Below are 13,406 nucleotides of genomic sequence, written 5' to 3' on the forward strand. Positions count from 1 at the left end.
TTCGGGAAAAGGACATTTCTTCCATTCTGGTACTTCCCCTATCTTGGGATTGACCCTGATATCTCTTAGGCGGTGGAAGGTTGGAATCATCTTCTGGAACTAATAATCTTTTGAAAGGTGATGGTGCTGGCTTTGGTGGGACCTTGACATCAAAGGCCTTGGAGAAATCCTTTGCCATCCGCACTGCTTTGGCCATGGAAACTAGCTTGGCGTTCTTCACCAAAATATTGAAAGGTTCGTTTAGTCCCCGAATGAACCCAGCCATTAGCTATTCTTCATTCAGCAATGGCGAGTATTTGAGGGGAGAAGAGCGAACGCTTGGTGATATACTTCAATAGTTTTGCTCCCCTGGGTTAGCTCTAAGAATTCGTTCATCTTTGTTTCCAAAAAGCCGGGAGGGCAGAACCTCGTCCTTAGATAAATTTTGAGATCATTCCATATCTGGGTATTCCGATCTAGACGGTTTATCTCGTAGTGGTTTCTCCATGCCACTCTGGCTGTTTCTACAATCTTCAGCCTTGCAAGAGTCATTTTGCTCTTCTCATTGTACCCGGTGACATCGAAGTATTCTTTCATTGCTTCGATCCACTTCTCCACGGCCTCTCCCAAGTTTTCCCCTTCACCCTTGAAAGGTCCAGGCTGCGAGCTATGAAGAGTTTTAAGAACATCCAAGTCGAGCTCTTCCTCATCGAGTTGGGGGTTATCATTTCTACCACAACGACCTCGATAAATCGAACCGAGGCTAATCAAGACCTCGGCCAACCTTGCTACGCGCGAGACATCCTCCGTTGACTCTCCGTTTTCTCACAGCAGTTGCAACTTTAGCAGATAGGTCTCCACAACCTCATTCACAAGACGGTCAAAATGCTTCCCCAGCATTCTTGACATAAAACAGTCATTTAAAAATAGATTTCACATACAAATACAGTTCCAATAATATTTCCATCTTTTCTTATCACTCCACATCCTTTCACATTAGTCCCCATCTTTTTTCATATTCCCACAATTTTTTTTATCTTCATCAAATCAAATCACATCACATCATTCCCACATCAAATCACATCCAATCGTATCATCCACACATTAATCCACATCATCCATACATCCATCCACATCAATCCACATTATCCACACATCAATCCACATCATCCATACATCCATTCACGCGTTAATCCACATTATCCACACATTAGCCCACATCATCCATACATCCATTCACGTCAATCCATATTACCCACACATCAATCCACATCAATCCACATTCATTTCATAAGTATTCTCATTCTCATCTTATCACATCTTTTTCTATCTCATCACTTATTTCCTCATTTATCCTCATCAGATCTCATCCACTTGCATCTACCCATACATCTCATCACTTCACATACATTAACATCTATCCAGTTTATATCGCATCTTATCACATCCATTTCACATCACATCTCATTCATTCACATCCCGATTCACATGCTACCACATTCATTCACGTCCCTTATCGTTCATTCACATCCGAATTCACATCACATCACATCCATTCACATCCCTTATCATTCATTCACATCTCAATTCACATGCTATCACATTCATTCACATCCTATATCATTAATTCACATCTCGATTCACATGCTAACACATTCATTCACATCCTATATCATTCATTCACATCTCAATTCACATGCTATCACATCCTATACCATTCATTCACATCCCGACTCACATGCTAACACATTCATTCACATCATATATCATTCATTCACATCCCGATTCACATGCTAACACATTCATTCACATCCTATATCATTCATTTACATCCTGATTCACATGACATCACATCTCATCTATTCATTCACATTTATCTGATTCACATCACATCTCATCACATCTATTTACCTCTCATTCTCATCACTGCTATTCTCATCACATCCATCCATCCTTTCTTTCCCATCTATTTGATTTGCATCCCATCTCATCACATCTATTTATCTCTCATTCTCATCATATCCATCCATCCATTCATTCCCAACTATCTGATTCGCATCATATATCATCACATCTATTTACCTGTCATTCTCATCACTTCTATTCTCATCACATCTATTCTCTATTCATTCTCATCTATCTGATTCATATCACATCTATTTATAGAATGTAAGAGAATTCTTATTTTTGATATAAAGATTCTTTACGCATCTATTTATGCATAAGAACAACTTCAGTGGAAAATAACACTTTTATAAAAATCTGTTTATGCATCTATTTATGCATAAATTCAATTTTAAGAAGAATAACACTTCCGAAATAAAAATAAATTTATGCATCTATTTATGCATAAATTCAATTTTAAGAAGAATAACACTTCCGAAATAAAAATAAATTTCTTTATGCATCTTTCTATGCATAAAATCAAAATTGATGAGAATAACTCTTTTGAAATAAAAATAAATTTCTTTATGCATCTTTCTATGCATAAAATCAAAATTTGATGAGAATAACACTTTTGGAATAAAAATAAATTTCTTTATGCATCTTTCTATGCATAAAATCAAAATTAATGAGAATAACTCTTTTGAAATAAAAATAAATTCTTTATGCATCTTTCTATGCATAAAATCAAAATTAATGAGAATAACACTTTTGGAATAAAAATAAATTCTTTATGCATCTTTCTATGCATAAAATCAAAATTAATGAGAATAACACTTTTGAGTTAAAAATAAATTTCTTCATGTATCTTTCTATGCATAAAATAAAAATTAATGAGAATAACTCTTTTGAAATAAAAAATAAATTCTTTATGCATCTTTCTATGCATAAAATCAAAATTAATGAGAATAACTCTTTTGAAATAAAAATAAATTTTTAATGCATCTTTCTATGCATAAAATCAAAATTTGATGAGAATAACACTTTTGGAATAAAAATAAATTCTTTATGCATCTTTCTATGCATAAAATCAAAATTTGATGAAAGGAACACTTTTATAATTTAAAAAAAAATCTTTTATGCATCTATTTATGCATAAATTCAATTTTAACGAAAGTAACACTTTTATAATAAAAATTTTCTTTTATGCATCTATTTATGCATAAAAATCAATTTTGATGAAAGTAACACTTTTATTATCAAAATATTCCCAATATGCATCTTTCTATGCATAGAAATTAATTCTAATGAAAATAACACTTTTATAATAAAAATATTTCTAATATGCATTTTTCTATGCATAGAATAAAAATAACACTTTTAGAATACACAAGCGGTGGGGATTACTCTTTTTGAATAATAAAAAGATAAAACTTATTTCACCAAATTTAAGAAAATCTTGCCATAACCTCCTTTGTATGGCTGACCATTTTTAAGATTTTTCACTCTAAATTTTACTAGAAATTATCCAAGATGATTTAAATCATTCTAATCTTATCAATTTCCACTTTATTAAGAGTAAACAATATGAAAAGTTTAATTCCATCAATTTGATTACACATCTAGGATAAAGAAAGGCTGATTTCAATAATGAAGAGAATGGGGAAAGCCTTTCCAGCAAGGCATAATATCCATTTTCATTTTAAAGAAAGCAAAAATCAGAAAACCATAAAATAGAATAAGAAAATGTAGAATTTCTAACTTACTAGGAGTTTTGTGAGCTTTCCTTTGGCTTGATGGTTTGAGGGATCTACTCTTGTTGCAACAAGAGTGGCCACCAATTCTTTTGAAGAGGAAATGATAAAAAACAAATGAATTATCAATGAATTTCCTGTTTTTGGCTCTGGGGAGGAGGAGTAGAGTAACAGTGCATAAAACACTATTAACCATTTACAAAGGGGGAGGCTTCATTTATAGGAAAAAGTGAGCCTCTAACCAAGCAAACTGATTCTAGAATTTTTCAGATTAGTTTGGTCAATTTTTGACCATTTTTAGGTCAGTTTAGCTTACTTTTTGGATCTAGTTGAAGCAGGAGAGAGGAGAGATGAAAATTTCTCATTATTTGTGACTTTAAAACTCAACCACACATGTGAAATAGGCGCCTCCTTCATGAGGAAAATTTTCCCACACTGAGGTATCAAAAATGCATCATTTCTTCTAAATATCTCTTCTTTTTTAACTAATAACCTTGTCCTTAGTCAACTCTTCATCTTATGTGAGTATTTACTCATTTTTGGGGGGATTTTCTTTATTTCTTCAATTTATCTCCTTCCTACATTTGGATTAATCTAATTGACCCCTCAGAACCTTAATCTAAAATTTTCAGAAAATCTAGACCCTTAGGCTAAGGCCTTTTGAACAGATTATAATTTATTTCTAATGCACCTTCTGAATTTCTTTTTGAACTTCTGTTTTGGGGAAATTTATTTTAATAAGAAGAGATATTTTTTCATCCAAAAATATCTTAAAATCACCCCAGCTACACCACATACACACAAACTTGAGTACCACAAGGAGGTACCACCCTTCCAAATATGGCCACTTTGTAGGTAGTGAAGCATGCGGGTCAAACCCCACAAGTTAGTCGCTCGACCAATTGGAGTGAACACCTGTACAACTTTGGTAGAACTAGGCATCACAAGTTAAGTCACGATCTTTGATGTTCATGGTAACAACCATAGTCCCTGATCCAAAGCATGAGCTTGAAGGGAAAGCATTACACACTGTTGTCATTGAAGGACCACCAAAAACAGGGTGGAAGTAAGTGCTAGGATGATTGAACGATGATGGCCTAAGGTGTGGGGATGGTAGCCTACATGCCCACCTACACGTAAACACACCCTTAGTATAAGGTGTTAGGGACCCTTAATGCTTTTTCTCTCTTTTCTATAACCCTGATCTTATTTTCTCTCTCTAGGGATAGGGCCAACCCTAAATTTACAAATAGACTCTCGAGAAAAGTGGTAAGTTTCTCCAAAGCTTTTATAAATGATTTTGACAGTTTTCTTACCTGATTAAGATGAGAGATCAAGGTGTCGAATGCTAAATTTGTGATGATTAGGGTTTTGATGGTGTGCAGATAAGGGTTTAGTATGTTTACTGATGATGTGATCAAGGATTGTAAGTCTAGATTAGAGACACGTACTGTAGTTTAGGGTTTGATTAATGTTTTCCCTTAATGGAGATTAGGGTAGTAGTGAATAGAAGTCTTCCATAGAGCAGAGCAGGGCATTAGTGGATTAGGTAGAAGGGGTTAAGTTGGTTTAGGGTTTAGTAGATTAGAATAGGTTCTGATTAAGTGAAGTAGGGTTTGACAAAGGGTTTAACATGTTTGGATCACATTTGGGAAGGTTTTTGAGAGCCTACAGATGAGGGCAGAGTGTTTAAGAGTGTAGATTGGCACTTCACGGTCACTTGGGCAGATAACATGGAGATTAGATGGGCAAGTCCAAATCAAGAAAGATAGCTAGATGCACCTTTTTGATAGCATACATTAGTGTTCAAAGTTTCCCCAAAGTGCAAAAGACTAGGGTGGATCTAATTGTCTTGTTACATTTTATCTTGTGTTCTGGTAGAGACCAAGAGAACAAAAAAGGCTCTACACATGGAGGTTTCGCCTCATAGGCATTGATAGAAGAAGCTCTGGGCGAGTCTCCTCTTGATGTTTCTAAATGATATTTTAGGGAAAACTATAGATGCCAAAGCATGGGATATGATCCACCGTCCACCACAATTAAGGGGTATTAGGTAGCTCCCACTCGGATGCATACTCTAACATGAACTGATAAAGATCTTGCTCTCCAAGCTGTGGGCAGCATGGCTGACACTACACAACTTCTTGATTGATTGCTTGTTGTTGGTTTGGACAGTTGGACCTACCTGAACCACCCCCTTCTAACATGAGGTCTGCTTGATTACATTAAGGTCTCATATGAGGAGGAGATTAGGGTTATCTCCTTGGTTTGATTAGGAATTGTATTCTATTTTAATTTAGAGAGCATAAAGTCCTTGCTTTTGTAGTGACATTTTCAAAAGAAGTGTTACACTACTAATTGAAAGTTGTTTATAAAAAATATGATTAATTATTTTTGCAAGTGCATATAAATGTTTAATTTAGTTCAAGAAATTTGATCTTCTTTGTTATGTAATCTTATTGTTTTTCAATGTACACATTGTGTGATAAAATTGTTTGTATTGTAAAAGTTATTTACTATAGGTAATATCCAGTATATATATAAGCTATGTAGAAAATGTGCAATCTAGAAAAGGTTCCATTTTCTGTAGTCTGCACACTTCCTATATAGGAATTTGAGCAAACTAGGGAAAATTATCTAACTAAGGTAATGTGAATGCTCTATCTAAGAAAAATTTCCCATTTAGAAATCAAGATTTCCTAGGAAAGCTATCTAGGGAACATTCTATTTTCTCTAGTTTGCACACTTCCTAGATACATTCATTTGTACCTAGGGAATTACCTAGTAAATACTTTTTTTCCCTATGTAGGAACTGGATAAAAATTCCTTGTGCATGCATTAGCAAATTCAACTTCACCAAGTATGCTTGTCATGTAACTGCATTAAAATTTTGTAGTCTAGAATGAGTGGAGTGTAAATTTGGATCCAAGTAATGACAAAAGTTTATGTTGATGATTCCATTAGTGGTGGGAAGGTGAAAAATACTTTTAAACTAAGGAAAATTTAAGACAAGTGGAACTTTGATTCATGTGTGTTTACTAAAGGGGTATAGAAATGCAATTATCTCAGTCATTTGATAGTATGATTTTTCATCCATTGGTGTATTTCATTTGTTTTTTCCAGATAATTTTAAAGAACATGGAATGTACACTATCTTGGTTCAAGAGCTCAAGGATATGAGTTGAAGTTTAATTCAAAGAACAAATAGTCTAGGGAATTGGTAGTACACGTGTTGTGTGGCACTAAGGATGATGCTAATACATGGCTGAGGACTCGCATACCATTATTATTTCATTGAATGTGTGAGGAGTCAATTTTACTTTGATCCATATTACAACTAATGGAAACAAATATTCATTAAGCTCAACTTTCATGAGAGCTTCATTTGTCATGATAGTCCATGTGTTGGATTGAAGTGCATGCTATGCTAAGTTAGGGAGACTTTTACGGTCAAGTAGACCTATGCCTTTATTTAAGCTAAATCATGAAGTCTCCTTTGGTTAGGTGATGTGGATAGGACCTAGTATGTTCAAGAGTTAATAACACATGATTGCATGATAGTGCACTTTTTATTCCTTTAATGAAGAAGAGGTGTAAGTTGGTTTTGGTATCACTTTGATTACATGCACTTCATTCCTAGAATGGAGAAGAGAAACCAGAATCATAGTATTTGTTAGTGCCACGTGGTACTTAATGAAAAGTTGCAAGTAGCAAGAATGAGGCTTTGTGTCTAAAGTTAAAAAAACAAGAATGTTTTTTTTAATAATGTATCCAACAGATTCATTGCTAATATGGAGAAATGTGCTCAAATTTCAGATTTGATATTGTAATTAGCATGTCTAAGATTTACAAATGGAGATTTTCATAGGATGTATGAACGAACATAAGCAATAATGAATAGACACAAAATTGTATATCCAGTACTCGTATAGCATCATGGAGGTAAAAAAATTGAAGGGAAAAGCAACCTAGCACAAGGAGTTGCAATCACGAGTGATAGGCCTACAAGAGGTTAAAAATCTGAAGGGAAAAGCTAGAGTTAGTAGGAGGAGGTTAAGAAGTTGAAGGGAAAAGTAGCCCAGCAAAAGGAGTTGCATTCATGGGTGGTAGGCCTAAAAGAGATTAAAAAAAGGATGGCAAGAAAAGTTGAGGATTTAAAAGGCACTATGTCTAGATAAGGCCAGGAAGGACTGAAGATGAAACAAGATCTGGACACAAGCCTCTTTTGATTTAAAACCATAGTGGCCAAAATAAATGAGATACTTAAGGAGCATCAAGAAATTATTAAGGTAATGCAACAAACATAGGGATTTTATGTAGCCGACTTGAGTAAGCTAATTTGGGAAAACTTACCAAAATGTTGTAGATATGCATAGTATAGGATACGTACGTGAGTTGTTCTGGATATGAAGAGAAGGATATGTACACGACTTGAGTAAGCTAATTAGGGAAAATTTATCAAAGTGGTGTAGATATGCGTAGTATGGGATGTGTATGTGAGTTCTTTTGGATATTGAGAGAAACTTTCTAAGTCAACCTAGCCAATTATCTATTGGACAGCCTCCAATAGCATAGAAAATATATAACAATTACCACCCGAATTCTATTGAAGCTTGAAGAAAATCATGAAGACATATAAATGTTTATGATTGGAGTCGAACAAGTCAAGCTAATCATAAACATTTGATTTTAGAACGAAAAGTGAGACAATCATGATATTACATTCTTCCTATTATTTTGTAACATTGGTCCTTGTGAGATGCATCTTGAAAAGCTCAATATATGAGTTGTTCGCTTTGTCCCCCAATGTTTCTCATTGAGGACAATCAAGTTGCTTTTTGATGGCCGTCATGCTCGTTTTTAGGCTTTTTGGTTGTAAAATGCAACCATTTATTTTGGTGACTGTCAAAAAATAAAGTAAATTGTGAAAAAAGGGCATTATTTTCCTACTAAACAAGTCATTGGGAAAGGTCACCCAGCCCTTCAAAAGTCATCCTCAAGGACAATGATTCTTAAAAAGTGGTGAGAATGTTACAATCCCAATATCAGGGCATTGAAAACGTGAGATCCATGGTGGCATAAGACAACACATTCACCACTCAGCGAACGTTTGTCCCTATTGACAAGGTTCTTGAGATCACTTGCGTGTATATATATATACTAGTACTCAAAGCTTGATACATATGGCGAAATACTATTGGATTTGAGTTACCATTCCTTTTCAGAAATAAAAGCTAAGAACCATTGAGGATACTTATTCTACCGCTTAGGCCTTTCTTGCACAATGCAAACCAACAGCTTTTGAAAGATATCATAAATTAAATGCATTCTTGAAGTGTTTCGTTGTCAAAACCGTTCGAACCCTGCTGGCTACCCCGATTGATGCCTCACCCTTGAAGCTTGCCCCTGCTTTGTGGGATAAGGGGGTCCCATGGGTACTAAGCCCGATTCCTAACGCCCAACTTAAAAAAAAAAAAAAGGAAGTGTCAGATTGTAAAATGTAACGCGATTCTTCAAAAGCTGTCTCGTTAAGCTTGACCGAAGCGAGCCAGTAGTTTGTGAGGATCGAAGGCCTTAGGACTAGTGTTGACGATGCCGCAGTAAGTGTTGTTGTGCTGCTGCGACTGCGACTGCGACTGATCTTCCACGTCGTCGTACTCGACGTTATAAGTCGAAACGACATGGTCAAGGGCGGCAGTGGTGATCGGTAGGAGAAGAGAGGGGTAATCCGTGTAGCCCTTCACCTGATCGTGCGAGTAGAAAGTGGATCGGTCGTAGGGCCTGAGGCTTGCCCCCAGGGCAAAGCGGACGGGCAAGTCCGGGTTGGAGATGAAGAGCCTTCCGTATGCTACAAGGTGGGCGTGGCCACGTCGTATCGCGTCCACGCCGGACTCTCGCGTGTGACCTCCGCTGCTCATCACCAGTCCCTTGAAAGCCCGGGCGAACTCCACGCAGTTCTCCGTGGAAGGGACAACGCCTTTGGAGGTGAAGCGGGGCTCCGTCAAGTGCAGATAGGCCAGACCACTCATGCCACTGCAGTTTCTGTGGAGCTGGTTGAGCTGGTCGACGAGGTGTAGGCCTAGGGCCAAAGGGTTAGAGTCGGTAGCGCCCAGATGGTCGATGAGGGGTGATAACCGGACGCCTGTCCTGTCGGCGCCAATCTCGTCTGACACCGCCCGCACCACCTCCAGCCCCATCCTGCACCGGTTCTCAATACTGCCCCCGTACTCGTCCCTACGATCGTTGATACCATCTTTGAAGAACTGATCGATCAGGTACCCATGTGCAGCGTGTATCTCTACACCATCGAATCCTGAAATCCCCCCGTCATTTGTAATTACATTTGAAAAAGGAGTGTAGTTTGAAACAGAATATGTATAATATTACCCGCTGCCATGGCATTGCGAGCTGCGATCCGGAACTGCTCCACCACCTCTGCAATCTCCTGCTTACTTGCAGCACGCGGACTTGAGTAAGCAAGAGCTGATGGCTGCTGCTGCTGTGGCCCATAGGGCATTCTGATCGTCCAGGGAGAAGGAACCGGGCTGCTGGTTGATGATATCGGGGCAGAGCCGTTTGGTTGATAATCTATTGAAAGAAAGATCACTTATACGGCAAGACGGGAAATATACCATCCATCCTGCATCCACAAAGGAAACCTTCACTCACATGTGTGAGACGCCCGACCAACGTGCCAAAGTTGACAGAAGACGATGCCGCCTTTTCTGTGGACGGCCTCCACGACCGCTTTCCATGCGTCTACTTGCTTTTCATCATAGATTCCTGGAGAGTGAGGAAAACTGCGGATCCGCAAATGACAAAACACAAAATACTGTATCAATCCCAGGCCATTGATCGATCATCATGCTGCAATCATACGCCTAGACACGCACAATAACGACAGTTTCCTTTGCAAGGCTTGGTAATCAACGTACCCGATACCTTGTGGCGAGACAGCTATCCCTTCTGTAATGAGCAGACCAGAAGGAGTTGTCCTCTGATAGTAGTACTCTACATGAGCACGCTGAGGCACGCTATTGAGAGCTCGGCAACGAGTCATTGGAGCCATCACCACCCTGTACGTACACACCCATTAGAGGAAGAGCATGCAGCAAAGCTATGAAACAACAATAATTGCACACCAAAAGCCAACCTGTGGGAAAGGGGGTAGCGCCCCACTCTCAAAGGAGAAAGAAGAGTACTAAGAATATCTTCTGAAGGGTTCTTCACTTTAGTCATGTTTGCAACCTGCTGCAAGCTTTCGCTCATCCAACAATTAGGTCAAATGTATGCTGATGCTGATGCTGATGCTGCTGCTGCTGCTGCTGCTTCTTCTTGAAACCCCTTGCTTGCTCATTTCAAAGGGCGCGTGCGTAGGCCGGCATTGCTTACGTGGCAGATCTCCACGTCGGTGCCAACTGGCACGTCACATCTTGTGTGCGGCACAGCTGTCACCGCCAGGTGGAGGTCAAGGCCGTGCGATCTCCTCAAGTACCGGTGTCTTGCCAGCTGAGAGGGGCCGGTCATCAATGATAGGTTGTGGCGGCAGGTGACGTCGATTTTTTGTGCGCCTACAATTCGAGACGGCAGGCCGCACAACCACCAGTTACCCTTAGGCTGGCCGCGGCCATTACTACCTCAGCTACAGTACCACTATTTTGACCTACCCCGCCTTCTGCTTAGGAGCAAATTTTTTATTTGAAAAACGTAGATTCTTTTATTGAGAAAAGCTGGAAAATATATTGGATGGAAAAACTTTTTGGTACGAAAAGCGTAATTTTATTTCAAAATTAACAAGCAATCGTCTTGTTTTTTTTTCAATCCTTCTTTAACAATCTTGTTCCAATACTTCTTTAGGAGGGTGAGGTAACAAATAAAATTAGCTAGTAGCTCTTCATCCTGCTGATCCAACACATTAATGCTTTCTTTCTTTGAGGCAATTTGTAGAGAAGTGGTTTTATCAATCTCCTCCTTGCACCTTCGAGGGCCTTTTCAACATCCCAAACCTTTGGTTCTCCAGGGATAGAATCGTGGCAGCGCATACGTCTTCTTGATCTCCAAAGTGCATTTCATCTGCACGGGAAAAGAGCATTCTTCAAGCATGGGAGCATGTTGGTTTTTGACATGTTAAAAATAAGTGCATTCATATTAAGCCAAACAGTCCAATGGTATTACGATCTAAAAATAAGTGCATTCATATTAAGCCAAACAGTCCAATGGTATTATGATCTAATAACATTCCAAAATTGCATCGAATAGCCTTTTGCATCGCAAGTCTTTCCAATTAAATAGGATTTCCCTTCTCATGCATGCATTTAGAAACCTTAGTGTCTCCAAATTCCAGCTACAGTCGATGAAAAAATAGGAAATAGTTTCTTCTTCTTTACAATACCTTGGACACGTGCATGCTCCAATCCTTATTTTGAAGGCCCTAGAGTTAGTCTAAAGGGGTTTATGAAGGATTAACCATATAATTTTTTTTGAGGAATTCGGCTTACCAGATGTGCTGGAAACCTATTCCAATCTCGTACCAATTCATATGCCATCTTTCATTGAGCATCATTATATATGGCATGAATCCTAAGCGAGGGATTATGAGAACCTATCTGTTCATTTCCATACTATAGCTCTTATGTTGAGTGGGCCTTTTCCTTGAATAAGGAAGGGGGGGATATTGAGTGCATCCCAAAGCTCCATCCTCGTACCTATCAATTCAAGATCATGTTTGTCAACTCTATAGGTTAACTAGATTTCCTCCTTAGTGAGCCTTCTCTGACTATCAAACCTCAAAAGATCTTCCCAAGTTTTGGTTCCCTTTTTGGACAGTTTATGTGCCCTTTATAATGATATATTGGAACTATATTATTCAAGACAAGCAAAAACCAAATTGAATCTACATGGAAGAGGTGAGCTTTGAACCTCACTTCAAGACAAGCAAAAACCAAATTGAATCTACATGGAAGAGGTGAGCTTTGAACCTCACATTATCAGTTAGTACATTTTTTGCTTTAACTTGGTTCCAAGCTTTCTAAATAGCCTTAATAAGAGGGCTCCCATGGGGTTTGGTCGTCTAAAGGGTCCAAAGAAGAGAGGGAATAGAAGCATGTCCCTCCATCTCTTAAAGTTCTCTATATAGAAAAGGTGGATGTTCCTGAGCAACAAAATGGCCCAATCTTCCTTAAGGAAGACCAAACTTTTGACTACCCATTTGGAAAAGCTAACCTACCAGCCATGACTTACCATACCTAGTAGTCCCAAATCCCCTTCAGCTTTTGGTAGAGTGTAGAATTTTGTAATGCTAGAATCCTCTAACCGAAGAAAATTCCTACACATATCTTCTAGTAGTTTGAGATCACTATTAGATGGCCTCTAGCAAGATAAAAAGTAGATGCTTAAAGGGATGAGAATGCGTATCAAAACTAGGAGTCTGCTTGACAAGTTATGTTGATACCCCTTCCACCTCTGTCAAATTTCTTATGAACTTTGCTCATAACCCAATGCCATCTATGGTGAATAGCAACTCTGAATCCTATCAGTATGCCTACAAGTGTGAAGATTTCCCCTTCTTTTATAACATTACACCCTTGTTCAAGTAGCTCCATTGGGAAGGTACCCCTAAAAGAGTTTTAGTCCCCATTTTGCTATGATTTCCCCTTCTTTTAGGGGAGTTTTAGTTCATGTTTTACTATGATTCATATGATTTTGATTGAGGCATTACCAAAAGGCCTCAATGGATTGAGGATCATTATGAACCTCATTTATTCTCGTTTTTGTAAAATTGGCTTTCCC

The 13,406-nt window shown here is 38.2% G+C and overlaps 1 protein-coding gene across 1 annotated transcript; it reads right to left on the bottom strand.

Annotated features, from left to right (window-relative positions):
* Positions 1-8,679: 8,679 nt before the first annotated feature.
* Positions 8,680-10,909, bottom strand: LOC147613223 (12-oxophytodienoate reductase 7-like). Its single transcript, XM_086782068.1, has 5 exons — positions 10,771-10,909; positions 10,553-10,693; positions 10,287-10,417; positions 10,005-10,205; positions 8,680-9,930 (listed from the first exon to the last, which is right to left on the bottom strand). The coding sequence occupies exons 1-5, from the start codon at positions 10,884-10,886 to the stop codon at positions 9,146-9,148; spliced, it is 1,374 nt and encodes a 457-aa protein (XP_086638194.1). The 5' UTR covers positions 10,887-10,909; the 3' UTR covers positions 8,680-9,145.
* Between the last annotated feature and the right edge of the window lie 2,497 nt (positions 10,910-13,406).

Source organism: Cibotium barometz, chromosome 44, assembly GCF_041138505.1.
Source record: "Cibotium barometz isolate CiBa-2024 chromosome 44, ASM4113850v1, whole genome shotgun sequence".
Lineage (NCBI taxonomy): Eukaryota > Viridiplantae > Streptophyta > Polypodiopsida > Cyatheales > Cibotiaceae > Cibotium > Cibotium barometz.